The 24,377-nt window shown below is 39.0% G+C and overlaps 1 protein-coding gene across 6 annotated transcripts; it reads right to left on the reverse strand.

The window, feature by feature from the left end:
* Positions 1-8,518: 8,518 nt before the first annotated feature.
* On the reverse strand, positions 8,519-20,089 carry klf4.S (Kruppel-like factor 4 (gut) S homeolog). Of its 6 annotated transcripts, none has more exons than XM_018243773.2 (5): positions 19,578-20,086; positions 18,855-18,960; positions 14,715-15,621; positions 14,460-14,624; positions 8,519-10,494 (listed from the first exon to the last, which is right to left on the reverse strand). In XM_018243773.2, the coding sequence occupies exons 1-5, from the start codon at positions 19,580-19,582 to the stop codon at positions 10,319-10,321; spliced, it is 1,359 nt and encodes a 452-aa protein (XP_018099262.1). In that variant the 5' UTR covers positions 19,583-20,086; the 3' UTR covers positions 8,519-10,318. The 6 variants fall into 6 exon arrangements, with proteins under 6 accessions (XP_018099262.1, XP_041436022.1, XP_018099259.1 ...); XM_018243772.2 differs by having other exon boundaries at positions 8,520-10,494; positions 18,840-18,960; positions 19,578-20,083; XM_041580088.1 differs by having other exon boundaries at positions 14,460-15,621; positions 18,855-18,956; positions 19,578-20,089.
* Positions 20,090-24,377: the final 4,288 nt, after the last annotated feature.

Below are 24,377 nucleotides of genomic sequence, written 5' to 3' on the forward strand. Positions count from 1 at the left end.
ATATATATATATATAGCGATAAGGAAGATAAGCACTCCAATGTTACTGGTCAATAATCTTTTATTCCACTGTGCATACCATTGGTATGCACAGTGGTATAAAAGATTATTGACCAGTAACATTGGAGTGCTTATCTTCCTTATCGCTATTTATCATGTTTTGATATACAGTAGCACCCACTTGGACAAGTCAGAGTGCGGATACACACCTGGACTGTATATATATATATATATATATATATACAGTATATACTGTATATGTAGCGCTATAGTAAATTGAGTGCACCCTTCTCTATCTATAGGCTTCACTCCTATACTGTGCTCCGGATGAGACTTTAATTCTTACGGAGTAAGCCTTTGCAAACGGTGTGGAGCCAGGGTGTAGTACAACTGTAACTTGGTGCAGGGTACAATAATTGGGCGCCACTGATTCTTACAATTCTTAGGGAGTAAGCCCTTGCAAACGGTGTGGAGGAAGGGTGTAGTACAACTGTAACTTTGTGCAGGGTACAATAACTGGGTGCCAGTTGTACAAACAGAGCAAACAGGATCATACAGCAACAGTGGATAGGCATACACCCACAGCACCTTTGTCAGCATCAGACCCTGCAGGGAAGCAAACATATACAACAGCAAGTGCTTGGGGTACACCCAGCTTTCAGTCTTTTCCCTAAGTGGAACCTGAGGGGAATCTCTACATCCCTAGGTCTGTACACTTACGGGCCAATTCACTAACTTTGAGTGAAGGATTCGAAGTAAGAAAACTTCGAATTTCGAATCGAACTATTCGAACTAAAAATCGTTCGACTATTCGACCATTCGATAGTCGAAGTACTGTCTCTTTAAGAAAAAACTTCGACCCCCTAGTTCGCCATCTAAAAGCTACCGAACTCAATGTTAGCCTATGGGGAAGGTCCCCATAGGCTTTCCTAAGTTTTTTTTGATCGAAGGATATTCCTTCGATCGTTGGATTAAAATCCGATTATCGAAGTCGAAGGATTTTAGCGCAAATAGTGCAATCGAGCAATCGAAGGAATAATCCTTCGATCGAACGATAAAATCCTTCGAATCGTACGATTCAAAGGATTTTAATCCAACGATCAAAGGAATATCCTTCGATCAAAAAAACTTCGGAAAGCCTATGGGGACCATCCCCATAGGCTAACATTGAGTTTGGTAGCTTTTAGATGGCGAACTAGGGGGTCGAAGTTTTTTCTTAAAGAGACAGTACTTCGACTATCGAATGGTCGAATAGTCGAACAATTTTTAGTTCGAATAGTTCAATTCGAAGTCGTAGTCAAAGGTTGTAGTAGCCCATTCGATGGTCGAAGTAGCCCAAAAAACACTTAGAAATTCGAAGTTTTTGTACTTCGAATCATTCACTCGAAGTTAGTGAATCGGCCCCTTAGTCCCTACTTCTGGGCAATTGGTACCTGGGTCATAATCCCACTCACAATCCTCGGAGAAGCTTCAAGCTGCTCTGCTAAATAGCCTGTCTATCTGTCACTCCCAGAGTGACATCTTTAGGTGAGTAGCCTATCCTTACTAGACCTGACCTGTCTAGGTTCCACTGAAGCCCTGCCTGCCTGCTCAGGCCAGGGCTAACACAAAATGGACCATGAGCACATGGCTGCCCAGGACTTTATACTTTAGCACATGCCATCTACTGGGCACTGCTTGGACACCAAAGGGGCACAGCTTTTAAGCAGAATAAGGAAACAGGTCCCCCTCCCAACTGTATTTTAGGACCCATTTAGGTGTCTATAAAACTAGGGGACTGTCTAGTATATAATACTGGGAGACAAATTTACCAGTCCCATATATATATATATATATATATATATATATATATATATATATATATATATATATATATATATATATATATATATATATATATATATATATATATATATATATTTCACTGACAAAAAAACCGCGACAACCAAGACTTAGTCGGCTCAAGCTATGGAGCCGAAACGTTGATAATAAATTTTGATATTTGATTTTTCACACTAAGTCCTGGTTGATGCGGTTTTTTTGTCAGTGAACTATGTGATTGTTGTAAACCAGCACACGAGCATTGGATTGTTTGCCGTGTGCACCAGCTACACAGTATATATATATATATATATATATATATATATATATATATATATATATATAAATCAGGGAATCCTGTTATCCAGAGAGGTCATCCCTCCTATAGACTCCATTTTATCCATATAAGCCAAATGATTTCCCTTTTTCTCTGTAATAAAAAGTACCTTGTACTTAAGCGAAACTAAGGTATAACTAATCCTTATTGGAAGCAAAACCAGCCTATTGAGTTTATTTACTGTTTACATAAATAGGAACCAATCAGCAGCTAGCAGGACCTGATAGGGAACTGCAGCATGTCTTTGCTTGTGTAACTGCAGGGCTGTGATTGGCTGTCCCCCTCCTACTGTGCTTCTAGCCAGGACCGTTAGGACACACCCACCCTCACCCTTGAAACTGGGATAGAGACCAGAGGGGGCTCTAATAAAGGGGCTATTTTTAAAGATGATATTAATTTTATCTTTTAAAAGCAACACCATATATTACTCATAATTGCCTACAAAATTAGGGTTTTTTCATTTATCCTATATGTCTCCTTTAAGGGCATTGTCAATTATCAGAAATTTCTAGGTAATAAGTTTTCACTTAATGACTAATAGATAACAAACATCTAATGCCACATTATAAGTTTAAAGTTATGTCACATTAATACTAATAATTTGTTGTTTTGACAAGTTCCCTCAAATCTTGTCTGTGAGCATGAGATGGAAGAGAGAAGCAATGACTGTCAGGTGCTGTGTATATACACACCTACACATAATGGAGAACCCTACATACCTTTAGGCCACAGTCAAAGTAATCTGAGATAGCATGTTCATAAAACTCTACTGATCTCCCAGCTGTCATGTCATAATTGCAAGAGATACCAGAAAGGACGGATAACAAGTTGGACTGTCTGGTGAAGTTATGGGCATAGGCGAACAGTAACAAACACCAACATTAAAGGAGAACTAAACCTCCTTGCTAATAAAAACCCCTATCCTATACCCTCCATAGTCCCCCCCCTCCCTGCTCCCACCCTGCACAGGTGTTCACACAAGTAAATGCCCCTAAGCTGGTAATTACCCTTCATTGCATAGTCATCGAAGCGGAGCTCATGGGCGCCATCTTGCGTTCTGTGGCTCTAGGCGCATGCACACTTGTTCGGGACCGGAATATTGCTACAACTGCGCATGTGGGACAATTTTAAAAAGGGTTTATAACTCCCTTAACTCTCTGGGTAATATGCAAGTACAAAAATACTGAATTTGGAATGCAACGTGTATTTAAGCTGTTGGAATCCCTGCCCACCACTGTAACTATTTGCCACTGAGATGATTTCACTTTTTGTTTACAGAACTCTCCAAGCATGGGTCCAGTCATTCATCTCATTTCACTGAAAAGTGGTCACCTTATTGCATGGATATTGCTTGGGAAAATACACTAAAAGGCACTGCACATTGACTGTGAATACACAATAGGCCTTTTTTTGCTCAGACTATTTCATTCAAATAAATATGCTTACAGTTCTTTAAATGTAAACTCTAATAAAAAGATTTAGTCAGTGTACAATATGGCCGTCCCTGGCTGGCATTATGTTACTGATAGAAGAAATATAATCTGATAACCATTCACGTCGATGGTCAAATAATGAACCCTAGACCCTCACTTTTCAGACTGGCCAATGACTGAGTGGTAATTCACCAACCAAACTTAATGGTTAAAAGACTATGGGGTAAATTTATCAAAGAGTTAAGTTCCGCCACTAGAGTGAAATTCCGCAGCTCTCAATTCATTTCTATGAGATTTTGAAAGGCGTATTTATCAATGGGTGAAGTGAAAGTAAATACGCCTATAAAAATCCCATAGAAATGAATGGAGAGTGGCGGAATTTCACTCTAGTGGCGGAACTTCACTATTAACTTCCCTCTTTCATAAATATACCCCTATAGGCCTCATTTACTCCGTGTGTGTACTTTTCTACATTGCAACATTTTACATGCTCTTAGTGTTATATAAATATAGTTATTTGCAACCCACAGAAATACAAGAGCCAATACTGTACACCTGCCATTGACCATTTGCAAAATATAATTCTCCCTTTCCACCTACACCCACTTAATGCTCACCCCAAAATAAACATATTTTTGATGGGGCAAGCATGCATAATTAATTCATTTTTGTGGCAGATTTACTAAGGTTCAATTTTTTTTTTTTTTTTTTTGGTGAAAACCCACAATTTCGAATTTAAAAGCACCAACTCGAATTCGAATGTGAGATTTTTCACATCTCGACCCTGGAAACAGTTGTAATTCAAATATTCGCCACCTACAACCTGCCAAGTTCATGTAGAAGTCAATGGCAGTGGTCCCTTGAACTATTTGAAGATGTTAATAGAAGCGATGAGCCAAATTTTCGTAGCAAAAATGACGCCCCAAAGACTCCAATGGGAGACAAAAAATGTTGAGCATCAAAAAAGAAAAAGATTTTTGCGTGTCAAAAAATTTAAAGCACAAAAGAGGTTTTTTTTTCGGATGGTGTTTTTTTTCATTTTCGATTCAGGACATACCATTCAAGTTGTGAATAAAATGTAATCTATTAGAGTTTAAAAAAAATCGCATTACTCTAATACACATTACTTTATCTTGGGAAAAATTAAACAAAACATGGTTAACTACAAAGTAGCACCGTAGAACTTGGCCTTGTTTAGTAAATAAGGGATACTGGGGCTCATTTATAAAAACTGGGCAAATTTGCACCTGGGCAGTAAACCATAGCAACCAATCAGTGATTAGCTTTCTTAAGCCAGCTGCAGGTTGAACAATGAAAGCAAGCATTTGATTGGTTGCTATGGGTTACTGCCCAGGTGCAAAATTGCCCAGTGTTTATAAATTAACCCCACTATGCCTTTTGAATTTTAAGCTTTACTTTGAAGACTTGTTTCGTAACATAAATGCAGCACATAATGGCAGAAATGGCACTTTTCCAATATATTTTCCTGTAATGCCTTGCTAAGTTTAGTCCAATTAGATGTCAAAGGGAATATAATTACATGGGATGTTTTATCAATTTCTTTTTAAAGAACTTAATGTGTCTTCACGTTACCCTTAGCTTTTGAAAAGTTAAAAATGCTACATTATAGTAATTGCTTTTTTAAAAAGTAATCCTACCCAATTTGTGAAACAGTCTCGAGTGACACACACATTTAAGCAGCTTCAGGTATGGGATCTCTTAGCCGGAAATCTGTTATCCAGAAAGCTCCATATTAGGGGAAGGCTGTCGACCATAGACCCCATTTTATCCAAATAATCAAGATTTTAAAAAAATTATTTTCTTTTTCTCTGTAACAATAAAATAGTAGCTTGTACTAAACTAAATTACAATTAATCCTTATTGGAAGTAAAACCAGCCTTTTTGGTTTATTTAGGGGGTTATTTATCAAAGTCCGAATTTATCTCAATATTTTCTGCTACAAACTCCGATCAAATCTGCTCAGGTTTTTTACACTTATTTATTATTACATTTTCCCGAATATTTGCTTTGCGGGAAAAAAATCTGATTTTCACAATTTTTTTCTGAATTTTCACTCGAAAACTCCAAAAACTTCGGGGTACTGCACGAAACCCAGAGCACATCAAAAAATCATTGGGACTTCTCCCATTGACTTATATGCAACCTCGACAGGTCTGAGATGCTGGATTTTCAGATTCTGACTTATCAATCCTCAAGGTTTAGTAAAGTCTAAAAAATTTGTGATTTTTTAAAAGCCTGATTTTATAAAAAAAAAATCGTGGTTTTTGCATTCGGAGTTTATTAAATAACCCCCTTAATGTTGACATGATTTTCTTGCAGACATGATATTGAGGTCCAAAATACAGAAATATCCATTATCTGGAAAACCCCAGGTCCCAGGCATTCTGGATAACAGGTCGCATACCTATACCAGAATGAATAATATGCCTTATATGGTAAATTCAAAATAAATTCCTCAAATTTAAACTAATAACAGGGGTTTAAAAATTAACTACCAGGGATTACATTAAATAGGATAATACTCATATGGCTTTGCAGATATTAAAATGGGAATTTTTGTCAATTTGACTTTCTCTCAGAAGCTGCACAAGTTTCCCCCTCAGTTGAAGGAACTTTTTATCATCACTTTTCACGTTATACAAGATGAAGTTGTCCATACCTCAGATTATTGTCAGTAATTGTACGTTCAAAGTATATGCTAGCTTTGCATTATCTAAGATTACTAATCTTTTCCCCTTGTATAGATAAATAAATTGTAGCCGATGATGTAAATGTGACTTTAAGATAAAAGGTAATTAATTCTGTCTGGCGATGATCCTGAGTCTGTATCTGGAATGGCTGCCATAAAGAAAGCAGGACTGCTGTGTTTTTTTTCCAGAATTGAAGACCATGAAATACTCTCATCCATACAAGTAAAAAAGGTTGACTTTTACCAAAGCAAAACCAAATAACATAAACTCTAAGGAATTACTCTAAGCAGAAAATAAACACAAATGAATTCCTTCGTTTTTGAATCTTTGGCTTTAAATATTTATTGGATGTGTTTCTGAAATATAGCAGCTTTACAAATCAATCTGAACAAGTAGAATGGCAGTAAAAATCTCAACAACTGCAGATAAAAGTTTTAGCTTAGTCAGGTTGCATTCAGGTTGCATTCAGTTACAGCAATTACCTTTCCATTCAATTACAAGTGGCAGCAAGACTTGTTCTGCTAGTGATCCCAAATGTTGGCCCTGGAGATAACATTTAGAAAAACAGTTTATGTGCCATAAATATGTATCTTGGAAAATAAAAGGCAATGAGCAATAAAAGTTTATGATTGTTTCTCATGGCACACATTTTTGAAACAAGAAGCACAGTCAGCTATTCCAGCTGGTAGATACTCCACACTTTTATGTTAAATTAATATTCACCTATAAGGAAAATGTCACCAGTACAGGCATGGGGCCTGTTATCCAGAATGCTTGGGACCTCGGGTTTTCCATATAATGGATCTTTCTATAATTTGGATCTTCGTACCTTAAGGGGCAGATTTATCAAAGGTCAAAGTGAAAATTCCAATTAAAAAAATTTGAATTTCAAGCTAATTTTAGTGTACTTCGAATAGTTCAAATTTGATTGCAATTTGAAAAAAAAATTCAAAGATTCGAATTTCGCAATTTATCTTGTATTGTCTCTTTAAAAATTTGACTTCAACCATCTGCCATCTAAAGCCTGCCCAATTGCTGTTTAAGCCTATGGGAGACCTCCTAGAAACTATTTTGAGTCAATTGGTGGACTTCGGAACTTCGATTTGTACGATTCAAATTCGATCCAAAACGGAATTATTCGGCAAAAACAATCCTTCAATTTTTTTTAATACGTTTCGGTTGGTCTTTTTGAATTTGAATTACGAAGTTTTTCAAATTCAAAATTCGACCCTTGATAAATCTGCCCCTAAATCTACTAGAAATTTTCGTAAACATAAACCCAATGGGCTGGTTTTGCTTCCAAAAAGGATTAATTATATCTTACTTTGGATCAAGTACAAGGTACCGTTCTATTGTTAGAGAGAAAAACAAAATCATTTTTAAAAAATGGAATTATTTGATTATAATTGAGTATATGGGAGGCAGCTTTTCTGTAATTCAGAGCTTTCTGGATAATGGGTTTCTGGATAACTGATCCCATACCTATACCATGCTGTATAAAATCGCTTGCCATGTCCAATTCTATTTTACAACATTTGTTTTTCCTTTGCAAGTGCATACATTTACAAATTAATGATCGTTATGTTTCAAAGCCACCACCATAACTGGTATAACCCTGCATGGTGTTCCTATTTTCCACTGGTTTTCATAAATTGTCACCAGCTTATTTGTGTTATCTGGGGAAAAGTCTCTTCTGACCTAAGTATTGGTCTCGTAATGACATGGGTGTGGTCATTTTGAATACTGTAATCATAAACTTATAACTGAAACCCTTACTTTGAAAATGTATGCAGGGGGATTGTAGGGCAACATGTTTTTGTTGAAACACGTCAGTTGCATATCCATTATACATTGCTTATACCACAATCCTATGTTTTCTGCACTCAGCAGTGATATCTGCACCCATGGGTAAAAACAAATTGCACACACATGAATCACGTGTGGATCCCATAAGTAATATTTTGGCAGTGCTAATTCAAATGGGTAAGGCCTGGTGTTGCCTATGATAACTATGGAAAAGTCTTAGGGAAAAGTGTTTGCGCTAAGGGTAGGACTACACAGACGTTTTCGGCACGATCCGATGCACTGCGACAAAACACATGCGACAAATCATATGCGACGGAAATAAGGTAAGAGATAGAAATATCGGATGAAGTCGCAGCGTTGATCCGACACGACTGCATGCTGCGTCTGCATCTGACAGTCGTATGGCGTCGGATCAACGCTGTGACTTCATCCGACATTTCTATCTCTTACCTTATTTCCGTCACATGCGATTTGTCACAGCACAATGGATCGTGCCGATCGTGTAGTCCTACCCTAAAACATCATTGCTGTGTTATTGTTGGCTCAAACAAAATGGTAAATGGTAAATGGTGATGTATTGTGATACAGAAACATAATTACATAACAGAAAAAACTGATATACTACCCTGGAAAAAAACCTTGTGACTTTATTATACATTTCTATACTGATCTCTAAACATCATTCGTACAGGTGAAGGCACTCATTTGTTTTTGGCACTTTATCTTTCATTAACTTTTATTATTTAAAACTGACTACACTGGAAAGTCTTTGGCAAGTGTTTAAGCCTTGTTGATTGATTGTTCCAATCTCCAGTCTTCATAAAACAAAGCCTAGGACTGGCACATCAAACTATATGCAACATAAGCAGTAACTGCATCAAGTTACACTTATAGTTAGAGAGTTCAGTCAAGCAATGAAATCATTACTATCATGCCAAAATTCACTGTGCAACACTGTTGCTCTCTATGGGAGTGAGAAATACCCTGTAATAGTATTGACAAGCTTTCTGACAAATAAAAATATTTAAAAAAGCTTTTTTTTTTTTATAGAACATGAATGTATTTGTCATCGCTGACTGTAAAATGAATTCTTCCTGTACAGAATAGTGTAAAAATAATTTTTACAACAGAGGCACTTCTCCAGTCACTGTCCAAAGTAGAGGGGCTGAATTGCTAGTGGGTTGAGAGTGACGTCTCATTGATGTCTCTGTTAATCATTTTTAATAGGTTTGTGCATATTGTTTTTGGGTGGGAAGCATGTGATGCTAGTCTTGCTAAAATAGACAAGATCTCAACAGCAGGGCAATTTGAGGAAAACTATGTCGAGATCAAAACTGTCCATCTGATATTAACAACTTCAAACAGAAAAATTGCAAAGGAAAGTTAAGGCTTTGTAAAGGACAGATGTCCCCCTTCCATATAAAATATTTCTAAGTTTATTCAAAACTAAAAAAACTGCGACAGAAAAATTTTAATAGTTTACAAATATACAAAATAGACGTTTGCTTAATTTTATATTACATATTTTTTTATGTAAAGTCAAATATAGAAAAACATTTTGTTCTGCTTAAGGTATATTTGGAAATAGTACAAATTATTGCACATAGAAACCACAGTGCGTCACACACTGGCTGCATATACATAAATATATATATATTAACAAAACAAATCAGGTTTCTCTCCCTGACTTTGGTCATACTTGTATATCGGAAGACAAAAATAGATTTCCTTGTCGGATATGCAGCAGTTTGAGAACTTTGGCTTCATTTTGGTACCATTAAAAGCTGCAGTCTTTAAGCACCATTAACTATTTTAAATCCTTCAAGCAACACTTTGTACCTGAAATTTTTCCTGTTTTTGTGATTAGTCAGAAATTATTCAGAAGCTGTGATTTTACTCTTAAAGGATTAATCCCCCAGCATCGCCCTCGGAGCATGAATGGTTAACCAAAATGTCCATTCCTAACAAAATTGTAGTCTGGCGATTCAAGTCATTTTCTAAAAAGGAACGCGGAATGCTTGAAGATCCAGTCAAAATCCCACTTCAAAGTTTGCAATCTTCCAGTTCTGAAGATGGATAGTATGTCATGTTACATAACATTGGTCCCATAATACAGCTATATCATTTGTAGTGCTTGTGTTATTCATTTAGCCCAAATATAAAGCATGCTCTGAATATTTCATGGCAGTACTTGGCATATTGCTGCAGTACTCAGAAGTGCCTTTTCATGTGCAGAGCAAGGTGGTCAGACCTAGAGAAAGCTCGATCACACCGCTGACACTGGAAAGGCCTGTGACCTGTGTGTTTTCGGTAGTGGCGGGTCAGTTCATCTGAGCGAGCAAATTTCCACCCACACCCTTCCCAATCACAGTGGTATGGCTTTTCACCTTCAAAAAAATACAAGAGAAAACATTAGAAAACAAATATAAAGCATGGGATGAATCAAACACAAACATTTTATTCATTATTTCATGCACCCAAGTATTCATAATGTCAAAGCCGTCAAAATCCTTCTAAATATTATCCTACAAAATAATGTTGGGTGTCAAGGCTTTCTTGTGGTTTGTTGCTCCTGACACTAATGACGTCATTGTTAATTATGTAAACATCTGAACCCTTAAAGGACAAGGAAAGTCTAAAATAGAATAAGGCTAGAGATGCTGTATTTTTTATACTAAACATAAGCATGAACTTACTGCACCACAAAGCCTAATCAAACAAATGATTTATGCTTTCAAAGTTGGCCACAGGGGGCTGTCATGACTTTGTTAAACATCTTTGCCTGACCCTGACCCTGCACATGCTCAGTGTGGTCTGGGCTGCTTAGGGATCGTCATAAACAAAGCTGCTTGAGTTCTGCATAGCTGGTAAGTAAGGCTGGGGCTCCCCCTGCTGTTCATAAGTATGATTGTTTCCCTGCTCAGCAGTTAGGGACCATCTGACAATTTCTATCCACAGCAGTAAATGAAGGGAGAATTTCACTGCATACAGTCAGGTTTATTATAAAACGGTACACATTTTTTAATTAAAGTTTATTGGAGATTTCTTTTTCATTAAAGAAAGTAAAAATGGGATTTTATTTTTTTGCCTTTCCTTGTCCTTTAAGGTAAAAAGAGGTCATCTCTTTCTGTAGGAGGTTTGTACTAATTTGTAGACTTAAAAATAAAAGTTCAGTAAAACAAAGGTCTTGGCTGAACCTGCAGAAGTTGTAAACAGGGTTGTGTCACATTCTAGTTAAAGAGCCAAGCAATACCAAATAGCACAGTGGGTGAAAGTCTCGATCTTTAAAGGGACAGGATGTTCACTACATGTCAAAACTTGATAAAATCACTAAAGTGCATAAAGTGCGAGAAGCACAAAACGTGGCAGGTGTTATTTTAATTGATCTAATAAAGATTATGTTTCAAGCGATATCCTGCCCTGTGTGTCCTGAAGTTTGAGAGCTATGGAATGCATTTTGTCTGTCTGGTGACACCTACAATCTATGGTTTCAGGGTTTACGCACTAGGACCATTGATCTCATCCGTTGAGCTAAACTTAAGTATTTATAAAAGTATATGACTGTTCCTAAATGGAGAATTGCTGTTTAAATTACAGACTCGGGGTATTGAACTTTCCTGTACTGCTGAATCAGGGCTTTCCTCCGCTTATACTTTGAGCCGGAGTGTGTTTCAATTTTTTTGTAGTATACATGGGTGCTTTTAATATACATGTATCTAGGTTTGCCACCTTTTCTGGAAAAATATACCGGCCTTCCTATATTTTTAAGGTTTTTCCTTAAAAATAACATTGGCATCAAGCAACATTTTTAACAGCAAGGGCGGTAAAATACCGGCAAGGTGGCAACCCTACATGTATCTGATTCTCCAAATGTCTTGCAGAAAGTTGGTAGTCATATAAATCTAAAACTATACTCGTACTAAACTAAATAAACTAAACTATACAGCAAATTACTGTCCATGATGACACATGCTTATAGCCGCAAATGTATTCAAATATACATGTAAACCTGACTCCCTGGTTCTCACAAGCCCCATGAAAAAATATACATGCAACTGAAGGAGGCATTGCTACTCACACTTTACGTGTGTCACAGTTCCTCAATATTACCCAGCAAAATACAATAAAAATGTAGGAAAGTTGTGTGCAACCACAAAGTAATTTATATAGGATTCCCTCTTGCAGCTACATTAAAACTAAGTAAAAAATATCATAGTGTTTAATCTCAGAATTTAAAAGATTAATGATAAATATATATATATATATATATTTAAATCAGAGAAATCAAAATGAGAGAATGGATTATAAAAAAAAAAACTACAGTTGAGCAATTAAAAACTGCAGACAAGTACCAAATTGATGTTTAAATTCCAATCACAAATCACACTAATAACATGCAGGGAGTGCAAGGGATCAGTAGCCACTTTTAAAGAAGCAAATACAGTAAGCCTAGTAATCAGCTTTGACAGCAGAAATATCTGTAATGAGCATATTTCTGCTATATTGTGCACTAGGCCCTTGGGCTTTATATATGAAAGTCCCAAAAGATCAAAGTAGTTTACCCTTCATTGTTTGATGCGAATACATTCCATGAGTCTCAAACTGGAATCAGATGTGTGCTAAACATAACTTGGCTCACGTCCACAGATATTAACCACACCTCAGAATCTCGTGAAGGGAATTTTTCCACTTGAAAGTCAATGATAAATTTACAAGTCTCCTTACTGACAACTTTTGGCAGAAGGCTAAGAAAAATAAATGGAAGGAGCAATTCTCAGGTGCAAAACAACTCTTCATTCCTCACAACATTTGTTCTGGCTCTTCAACCGGTCACTAAGTCTAAGCATGGTCACTAGCATCTCATAGTTAAAACATATTTAACAAAATAGAGATACTTTATCAATATTGCCTTGTCCTGTCAGTAATGATCCTTAAGAATCAGGTTGTACGATTGCATCACATTTTTACTGAGACAACATAACCACGTCATGGAGTGCACTTTGCTGTATAAAATGTTTTTGCTATTACTGCCTCATTAAAAGTTTAATCAATGTTATATTTGCTTTATTGTTACTGTTTTGTTGTTGTCTATACAGAATACAATCTTGTCACCAAACTAATGAGAGGTGTCGCTAATTCCACTTAAAGCATTAAATTCTAGCAAATGTTTTACATGTTACTCTTAAATTGAAGTTTTATTGCATAACTCACATTTTTGTTGATAAAAATTTTACAAGCGTGGATACTATGGATACTAAGTTGCTCTACACAGGTACACTACCTAGTAATGGCATCTGTTCTCTAGCCCTGGTGCAGGTCATTTCTACTATTCAAATATTAAAGAGGGGCAAATACAATATATATCCAACAATGTTGCTACATCCCCATGTTGGTGAAATACAATTCCAGCATACTGAAGCATGCAATCTATGGTTAAAGCAGGATGAAAACTGTAGTCCAGCAACCACACCACTAAACCACACATTAAAAGTTCCTCCAAGACCAGTGGTCCAGTTCATCCCAAAGGATTGTCAAATAAAAATGTATTCTTGACTCCCTGCTCTTGGTTTCATCCAATGATCATTAAACGTTTTTTTAACCTCTTAACACCTACAGCACTATATTTTCATTCTGATGTTTTGTTACAGCGCAGTATTCTATCTGCAATGTAATCAAATATCTAGATCACTGCATAATTAGGGAAGACTTTTTTGCATTGGTAACTAAGATTAAAATACTTTGAGGTGCTAGGGGCACACATTAGTCAGTTTTATGTGGGGTACATGCTTTCCTTAGCCGCAGAATAATGATAATTTCTAAACCTGCTGTATGTAAAATGTATAACTGCAGAGAGCAAAGTAACAAACCAGACATTCTAGTGGCAGGTATATTAGTTTTGGACAAGAATTTCAAGAATGATGATTTATAGCAAAAACATCAAAGTTATAACAAGTTAAATAGTTGCATATTATTGAGTAGATAATTGAGTAGAGAATTCTAACCTACCAAAAAAAAAAATGGTGCCAGGTATTAACATGTATCTTTTGAGCAATGAGTTCTAAAGAAGGTGCAGTGAAGTCTTTGAGACAGAATGTTTTTTATTGGATTGCAAAATGTACCTTATTCCGTTTGGTTATTTAATTACTGACCGTTGAAAGACATTAATACTGAAAAAACAACATGTACAATGCCTTCTAAAGACATATGAAAAGAGTATATTTTTAATAATAGGATTTCTAAAACTGTAATTAGAATAAGCCACAAAAGTAACAATAAGGAAGAGAAATAGAAATCAAACTTATTTCATCCTACCATGCTAAGAAAAGTCATAGAATACTAAAATATCTCTTACCTGTATGAGTTCGTAAGTGAGCCTTTAAATGAGAACTCTTGGTATAGGTCTTTCCACAACCTGCATAGTCACAGGTATGAGAAGCTGTCCTTTTCCTGGGCCAGGATTTTCGACCCCTCTTGGGCTTAGATTCCTCTGGTATACAACCCCCACTGGTTAATAACTCTAGAGGTGAAGAGGGCGGAGTCAACATCACTTCTTGTTTCAATAGTTGCAAGTTTAATGGCTCTTCAAATATATTAAGATAAGACTGACCTTGATATTGTAGCTGGGTTGGAGGCAACTGTGTCTGGGGCTGATCTGAAGGGAAGTGGGAAAAACTGGCAGAGGTGTGGAAGGTTGGAGGTATTGGCAATGATGTATGACTTAATGTTTGAGAGGAAGAATGACAGTCTCTGCCCATCAGCTCTTCTGGGGACATAGATGGGTTAGTCCTAATTGGTAGAACCCTTCCTGCTTGAAACTCACACAGGCTTTGTGACTGTTGACCTTGTCCATCCATTTGGCATGATGCAGTGCAAGATGAAGGAGGTTCCTGCTTGATCTTTTGGCACACTCTGGGAAGCTGGTGGGTAGTGTAAGACAAGGGACTGTCTATACCAGAGTTGTTTTTTCTAACACTGATGGATTGGCTATAATCACCCATGCTTACAGTCGTCTTAAAAACAAATTTACCTTGCAAGCTAGCTTGTGGCTGCTGCTGCATAAATACTGGGTCCAAGTCAGGTCTCATCAGTTCAGCCACAAAACCCCCTGAAGGGGAAACATCATTTATATCCGCCAGGTTGAAAGTAACACTGGGCATGGTAGGATCCCTTGCATTGTACATAAGAGTGCCCCCTGATGATTCCTGGGGACAGCGTAACTGGTAAACAAAGTTGCAAGTGGCAGATGAGAGAGCAGACATATTATCTGGAAGTGGGGCAGGAGGTGGAGGCGAGGATGCAGTGACTGACGAAGATGAAGAAGAGGAACCCAGAGCCATGGACTCCTGGTGGATAAGGGAATTGGACAAGATAAAATCAAAGTCCAGTAGCTCATTAAATTCCTCAGGTTCCCTTCGAGTCACCAGGGTTGGAGAATCCATGTCCAAACCATGATAAGCACGAGACTGGTTTGGCACAGAATGCCTCTTCATGTGGGATGGGTCTTCCCTCCACCTCTGTGAAAAACAAAGACAAAACTTTTTAAGAGGTTTAAAAGATGAATTAGTGAAAAAATATATAGTTACATTTATACTGTATCTGTTTGTCCAGCACCTGCAAATATATTTCTTATCAGCAACAAACTTAATTATATGAGAAATGTTTTCATCTTATACTATACTATGTGTACAGAGTCATGAATGACATTTGATCCCTGATTAAACCCACGTAACTAAACCCTTGAGCGCCAAACAGCTTATCGGTTATCTGCAAATGAACATCTTACGGCCCAACCCTACTGAAACTTAAAAGGCATCTATTTTTTTGTTACTACACCTTTAAATGTGTTGCTAGTTTATTAGGGTGCTAACCTTTAAAACAAACTATCTTAAAAGGCCAGCTGGTCAGCATTGTTAGTTATAGTCTCAAAAAAATGAAAGCTTAGGGGCCAATTCACCAAGCTCAAGTGAAGGATTCGAAGTAAAAAAAATTCGAATTTCGAAGTGTTTTTTGGGCTACTTCGACCATCGAATGGGCTACTTCGACCTTCGACTACGACTTCGAATCGAAGGATTCGAACAAAAAATCATTCGACTATTCGACCATTTGATAGTCTAAGTACTGTCTCTTTAAGAAAAAACTTCGACCCCCTAGTTCGCCACCTAAAAGCTACCGAACCCAATGTTAGCCTATGGGGAAGGTCCCCATAGGCCTGGCTACGTTTTTTTGGTCGAAGGATAATTCTTAGATCGTTGGATTAAAATCCTTCGAATCGTTTGATTCGAAGGATTTAATCGTTCGATTCGAAGGTTTTAATCGTTCGATCGATGGATTATTCCTTCGATCGAACTTTTTGCGCAAAATCCTTCGACTTCGATATTCGAAGTTGAAGGATTTTCATTCCCCAGTCGAATATCGAGGGTTAATTAACCCTCGATATTCGACCCTTGATGCATCGGCCCCTGTATGTCAAAACAAATTGTTCATTTTTTTTAAGTCCTTATTGGCATACCATTACTGGAAACAGTGCCATGTGATTCATTTGTGTCTCCTGCCAATTTGTGCAAAGGAAAAAGGTGTTAAGCGGCTAACACCATGGTTGCACAGCTCTGAATGTTGTTTAAGATAGACGGTAACAGTCACTTTATGTATACAAATGGATCTGTGTTGCCTTTCCATTGGGCTACCAAGGACAATACTGGGAATACAGTTATTTTTTCTGAAATTCACCAGCACAAAATAAAAACATGTATATTGCAACAAATATAAAGGGGCTCTATTCACAAATAAAAATAGCTGTAAATTAATATAGTATAGGAGGAGTGTGCCGATAAAAGTCATTAGGCTGAAGGCAGAGGGTCCTGTTTATTATGTTTACAGTAGGTGGTGCAATATCTCTTAAATACATGAATGATTTGGAGAGAAGTAACCGCTATTACTAACCTGAATTTGACATTATATAAATGTTTGGCCAAAATACTGCATGAAGTTTATGTGACTTTGGATACAACTGCCAGCAACTCCCCTCCCAGCAAACTTTGGCTGTCTGGAGATGCTGGGAGTTGTCTTAAACAAATAACTAAATGGATACAGCAGAATATTCATGTCATGTCTCTATACATTTTAGGTGAAAATAAGCATTATTAATAGTGCACAAATGACATTACAAAATAATATTGTTGTAGCTGTACAACAGTGACACCACAGCTGAAATAGGGTAACAATATTAAAGTAAATGTAAAAATGTAATGCAAAAATGTTATCCTTTCAGTGAAAATATACATATTGTTTGGATAGCACATGCACATATCTGACACAAAAACAAACTCTGGAAAAGGATTATCATTGTGTACAAGCTGGTTACCATAACAAAAATAAAACAGAGACCCTTTTATTCAGCATTTGAACCCTATCACATGGAGATGAGTAAGAGCAAGAGGCAGACAGTGAACAGCAAAGCTCTGTACACTGTGGGATAATAGCATAAAAATAAAAAGAGGGAGAGTGTACAAAGAAGAAACAAAAATTAGAATGTACAAGTGGCAGCAGTAAATCACAAACTTAACACATTAAAGAAAATATGCTCTAATCTCTTTATTTGCCACATATCTCAAATGAGAGATGCATATACCCTGTCTACCCTTCCAATATTATTGGAAAAGGAAACAGGGAATTTTAGGATCCAGATTGCAAGATTACTAATACTTAAAGTGTTGATCCGCAAGCTGAGCTAAAGTATTTGTTTCTCTTGCTTTGTAAACACTCTCGATGACAACAAAATTCTTTGCATTGTGGAAAAACACCAAAATGCCCAGAATAAATCATCATTCGTCTTTATAGCACCAGCAAGTTATGCAGAACTTTTTGCCAAACTTTTATGAAAAACAAGGTTCTTATGGGAACTAACAAAGGTTACAAATAAGACAGTGGGTTTAAAGGGCCCTGCTTAAAAATGTTTACAATCGAAACAATAAAAACACTTAGGGGCAGATTTACTAAGGTTCGAGTGAATTTTCAAAGTTAAAAAAGTTAGAATTTGGAAGTAATTTTTTGAATACTTCGACCATCGAATATGATACTACGACTTCGAATTTACTTTGACTCGAGGTAAAAATCGTTCGAATATTCGAGCATTCGATAATCGAAGTACTGTCTCTTTAAAAAAACTTAGACTTCAATACTTCGCCAAATAAAACCTGCAGAAGTGCTATGTTAGCCTATGGGGACCTTCTACAACCATTTTCTAAGTCTTTGTACATCGAAGGAAAATCCTTCGATCGTACGCTACAATCGTTCAATTCGAAGGATTTAATCGTTCGATGGAATGATTTTCCTTCGATCGTTCGAACGCTAAATTCGGTGAAAAATCCTTCGACTTCGATATTCGAAGTCGAAGGATTTCAATTCGAGGGTCGTATTTCGAAAGTTTTTTTAAATTCGAAATTCGACCCTTAGTAAATCTGCCCCATAACATCGGATTAGGATAAATCATGAGTGTTCTTTCTAAGTTAAGGGCAGGTAAGGCTGAAGATGGCTTGGGCTTGTCTGGAATGACATATAGGACAAGCACCACTTTATAGTTGTATTATTTAATAAATTGTCTACACTGCCTCATGCATTTCCAAAATATGTGCACATGGAGGGAAATGCTGGGCTTCAGTGATGCCACAAATTCATACAGTAGACTCCACTGCACCCAGTCCCTAGCCATTCCGATATGAAGCAAGATACTCACATTGCCTGCACTTGCCTGTCTCAGTGCCTTGTCCTTGCTTGGGGTCCCCGCTGTGAACGTTGAGATGGAGGGCAGCAGGGTCCTGCTGAGAGCCATATCGCACTCACTGGGTGGCTGCTGCCTGGGCAGATATACAAAGACAGTCACAAGGATATACTGACAGCACTGTGTGCACTGACAATCCCATCTCCTGACTCCAGCACTCACAGATGTCCCACTAATGAATAGTAAACATTTAATAAAGAGCCAAAGCCAGTGACTATTTCAATCAATAAATGATCTGCAAGCCATCGCTACAGGAATTTGTACCTTCTGTACCACCTGCCCTAGCTCTTTCCCCTCAGTGTTTTTACAACCTTCTAGATCGCCTGTTAACTTCCCTTATGTACAGCATGATGTTTATACATAACACTTTATACAAAACATGCAATAACAGCACATGTTTAATCGATCTCAATGCATCCAGGGCATAAGGTAAATTGAATGCACCAGGTCAGTAAAAAGCAGTGTCCATGGCATTGGTTGAAATAGGCAGCAAAAGATAGTAATGGAGTTGCTGACACAAATATACATAAAGAGCAGTCCATAGACAGTGTCATTGCAGGAATGGATATGGATAGAGCAGCTCTGTAGTTCTCTTGAGCTCCACAGCAGCACATGTCAGACCTGTAAACACAATCCCCTGACACCTGAAAGTCTCAGGCTGGGCATCAATAAGAAAGGACGAGTCGCACGTACCTCATTAATCTGGGAGGGTCAGCGGAGCAGTAGCAACAGATAGATCCACATAGGACACAATGAAGAATGGATAGAAGAGACCAAAACAATCCAAGGAAGGGCGCCCCTCAATTCTTGCTTTTATTTCAGTGTCCGCATTGTATAGAGAGACAAGTGGAGGGCAAGCGCGCTGTTGCCCCCTCATGAGATGATACAGAGAATAAATAGAAGCAAGTGCAGCGCGTCATGCATTGAATTCTGCCAGAAACAGCGCAGCAGCTTGGTGGCTTTCACACTTCGCGGAGTCCCCTGCCTCTGTCACACACACTTGCACTAGGGAATTCCCTCCAGCTGCAATTGCCATGGGAGGCTCCTTGTCAGAAACAGCTCGCGACTCCTTTCGTACGAGCCCCTGCAAGTTAATCTGAACACACGCACTGGCTGACAAGTATTAAATTGGAAGGGCGGGGCTTGTCTCCACGTGATTCCCAAAGCTGCCCCCGCTTATCACGCCCCTCCTCCTCCCACTCTTAAAGGTCCTGCCTCCAGACACATTGTCAAGTGTTCCGGTGCCCTGGCGTGTGCCTTTGCTGCGGATCAGTGCCAATGTTATTGCCACACTTTCTACATCTGCTTCAGATCATTGTAGTACCTAGAAACATAAGTATGACTGTACAGTTACACTGATTCTGGTTGTCCTTTTATTTGGTCAACCCTCTCCCATCGCTTCGGTTTCTCAAGGTTACAGTTTTGTGGAAACACATCTATATCAGTCATCTATCTCTAGTACTACTATGTTTACTAGGGAAAGTAAATGTTCATAGCCAGACATGATTTGCACACTCCTGCACCACGCATCACGTTCCAACCTCACCTGCCTGGGAAAGTCAATGGTGCATGATGAGACCCACTCATTGGGATCTGTATGGACTGTGGAGAGATGGGAGACAGTATATAGTGAATAAAGTAACCCCCTCTTGTAAAATATAAGGATATTATAAGTCAAGACCTTATAAAAGCATGAGGCCGAAGGCTGAGTGCTTTTATACAGGTCATGGAACTCCAAGGTTACTTCTAATGTCCTCATATTTTCCAACAAGGGGTACTTTATTTATTATAATACACAAATTTAAGTGAGTCATGTGACAAAAATTACATCACTACTCACTGTTATAACTGATGACATCACTAGGCACCGTTTATAAGGATATAATTTATAAGATGTTCATGGCTTTTGTGAATTATATAGTGAATAAAGTACCCCCTCTTGTAAAATATAAGGATATTATAAGTTACAGAGGAGTTTCATGACTATATAAAAACACGAGGCCGAAGGTGCTTAATAAAATATGATTATAATGCACAAAAGCCATGAATATCCGGTAAATGATATCCTTATGAATGGTGAGTTCTGATGTCATCAGTTATAAACGGTGCGGGACTGGCATTGATAAGGGCAACAGTACCAGGGAGAATTTCAGGCCAATGCTATTTGGCCTGGTTCTACTGCTATCTTCCAAACTTGTGAGAAGTAGGGGATTGGTAGCAATGGCAGAGCTGGGCCTGAGGTACAGTGTGCCGAAGGCAAGTGCTCCTAGCACCCACCTGCTATTCTAGCTTCATAGGCATGGTTGCACATACACTCTCCTGTAAGTGGGTGTGTGGAAATGCACATCATTCCCGATGCACACCAGATCTATCTTTCTGCCAGCTGAAATTAGTGGACTGCAGTCAAAGAGGTATGTGTCCAGCGCCCCGCCACTATTGTGCTCTAGATATGTGCCTCTTCTACCTAAGCCTAGCTTCAGCCCTGGGCAGTGACAATAGCAGCAGGGAGATATGAAGGTGAATGCCGGCAGTAGGAGGGCTGTGGGAGTGCTGGGCCATGTAGAATTGCTGTGGAAAGCAGTACAACTTGGCTTGGCTCTGCTGCTAGCCTGGGACAGACAGTACCTGAAACATATTCAAAGCCAATGATGCATTATTGCTAATGTATACATCTGCATATTGCTTTTATTAGTTTGAATTGAATTTGACAAATATAGCAATAAACCACAGTGGACAAATTACCATGCACTGCCCAAAACAGCTGCACCATAGGCAAGCGGCTACTTCTAGTTATGGGCCTATGCCTATTTAATTGCACATTTCATCCTCTGTGGCCAGGGCCAGATGTAAAACTGGTGCGACCCTAGGGAGGTCACACCAACTGCTCCACCTCCCCCACTCACAAACACCCTCCTCCCTCCTTGCACCCCATACCTTTTCCACGCTGCTACTGCTGTTGCTGTTCTTCACGATCACAGTCCCCAGTTAAGACGTTGTCCCAGATTTTTGCGGCCCTAGGCCTTTGTGGTCTGCTCACAAACCTGAGAGTGACTTTTAGAACAGAGACACACGCTCAGATTTGAGGAGATTAGTCGCCCAGCGACAAATCTCCTCTTCTTCAGGGCCACTAGTCTCCCCGAACTGCCTCCCGCCGGCGATTTACATTCTAGCCGGCAGGAGGCAGTTCGGGGAAAATAATGGCAATCTGTGCGCTTAGTTTTCTGAAGTCGCCTCACGAGAAAACGTCAGGTGATTTCGGAAAACAAAGCGCTCCGAGTGCCATCCCATCGTCTATTTAGATTCTAGCCGGCGGAAGGCAGTTTGGGGAGATTAGTCCCAAAGAAGAGGCGACTTATTGCAGGGCGACTAAATCTCCCAGAATCTTCGCGTGTGCCCGGAGGGATTTCATGAGAATCTAGGAGAGCAAATTGTCCTTCTCCAAAAATCTCACACACAATTAGAAAAAGGACATTAAAATCTTTTAGCACCCACAGCCTGCACGATTATTGTTCACTCAGGGGGGCATCATTTCATATCTTTTGGGACAGGAGGTGTGGGAGCACAGTGAACACTGATACATTTCTATAACTCAATGAATGCTTTTTTTCCAAGCACTAAAATGATTTTGCTATGAAGCCCATTGTGTTTATTGCTCTGTCTGAATTGGAAGTGTCACGGGACAGAAGCCTCCCGAGTCCCGACTTTCTGCCAACTGCTGAATATCGGGGCATTGAGCTGTAATTATCAGTGCACTGTTGTAAGTGTCAATCACCATAGCATATTTATTATTGTTTAGCTGCCACCGTAGGCATAGGGAGGCTACTAGCCAATAACAGGCAGGGAATCTGTCTGTGGAAGGCTTCCCCATGAACTCAATCGCTCGCTATCCTTCCACATCAAATCTAACTGCAGCCAGTGAACGCGTTTTCTTTGACTGTGAAGGACGGGCGTGGTTGGTGGCTCTGAGCAGCTGACTGCCAAGCGCAGCCCTAGTTCTGACGACAACGGCGGCGACCTAGCGCCAACTAAAGGATAAGGGGTGGGAGCGGCCTGCATAAGTCGATGATAGCCATCGGTGTTTAGGGACCCAAACAAGTTGGTTACCATGGTAACACGCGCGCTGCCGGATGTAATGAGTGTAGCAATCGCAAAGGTAGCGCGCCAGCTGGTAAATGAGAGCTGGTGTTACACTATGTCAGTATGAACAGGGCGACTTGTGCGTGGACTTTGGCGTGTCTGGGTGACTTCTTATTCTGTGTCTGCGAAGTGTATTGTAGCAAAATGAAACTCAGAAATGTAGTGTCACACAAAGTCAGAAGAGTGTGCATCAGCAAATGTATATGCAGTTACTTACATACAGAGCTGATTTAATTGTATCCTTGATTGTATAGTAGCTTCATGTGTGAGCTGTAAATGGCTGGCTTTTATTTTATTTTTTTCATAATGGATTTTTTTTCAACTTTCCAGATTTGAACGTGCAGAGATGAGAATTTGGTTTTGGTTAGGGTATCATTGGCACACAATTCTATACATAAACGAACCCAGCACCATTCCCGGGTAGTGATGTGCGGGCCGACCCGATACCCGTGGGTTCGGGTCGACCTTTCACTGCTCCTCGCGGGTGGTGGGCGGGTGCGGGTTGAGATCTTCTCCTGCTGTCCGCCTTCAAATGCTGACATCCGACTTCTGGTTTTAAAGTCTCGCATCTGCTTGCGCCGCCCCTTTTGTGACATCATTGTGACATCATCGGCGGTGCGGGTTCTATAAAAGGACCCCGGAAGCGGGGGTGCGGGCGAGCGTGGGCAGCAAGGCGGGTTAGGGTTGGGTGCGGGAAAACCCTGACCCACACATCACTATTCCCGGGGTTTTAAATCGTAAATACTCCTTAGCCTGATCCTACTTACTAGAAGGTTTGCTAGGCTTAGTAACCGCTCACCGTTCACATCAGGTGGTTCGAGTACATCCCGCCCTGAACCCTGCTCTTTTCACTCTAGGCAAATCCACCAATAACACGTATTCTCCCGTATAATGATACAAATCCAATTGTCAATGATCGCTCAGCTCTATATTCAGTAAAAACATCCGCCTTTATTGGTTACATTTGATAAAAGGAAAAAACAGCCCAAGGTCTGACGTGTTTCGTAACTACGTACTTCCTCAGAGACCCTTGGTTAGGGTACCATGTCCAGCCTTTTGGATTCTGTATATGGTTTTTATAATACAGACACACCTTGCAGTGTCTAAATACCTCATGAGCAGGTACTCTATTGAGGAAGGTGCTCCTTTTCAGCCTAAATTGTAAATTTAGGAACTGCTTCTGGTAACTTGTTCAAGGTGTGACTATCTCCACCACCTTACTCGGTCATGAAAAATATTTGATACACATACCAGTGTTAAAGATAAGCAACGAAAGCCAATATATTTTTTTAAGAAAAGGGACAAACTTAGATGCTGTTCATAAAATCTGTAATTGTTTGATTACTACCCTGTAAA

Source organism: Xenopus laevis, chromosome 1S, assembly GCF_017654675.1.
Source record: "Xenopus laevis strain J_2021 chromosome 1S, Xenopus_laevis_v10.1, whole genome shotgun sequence".
NCBI lineage: Eukaryota > Metazoa > Chordata > Amphibia > Anura > Pipidae > Xenopus > Xenopus laevis.

Excerpts from the sequence above, each read along its gene's own strand:
- klf4.S (XM_018243769.2), bottom strand. Across the intron at positions 15,622-18,839 it reads GACAGGCAAGTGCAGGCAAT|AGGTGGAGGGAAGACCCATC; the intron begins GTGAGTATCTTG and ends TGTTTTTCACAG. Across the intron at positions 10,495-14,459 it reads TCACTTACGAACTCATACAG|GTGAAAAGCCATACCACTGT; the intron begins GTAAGAGATATT and ends ATTTTTTTGAAG.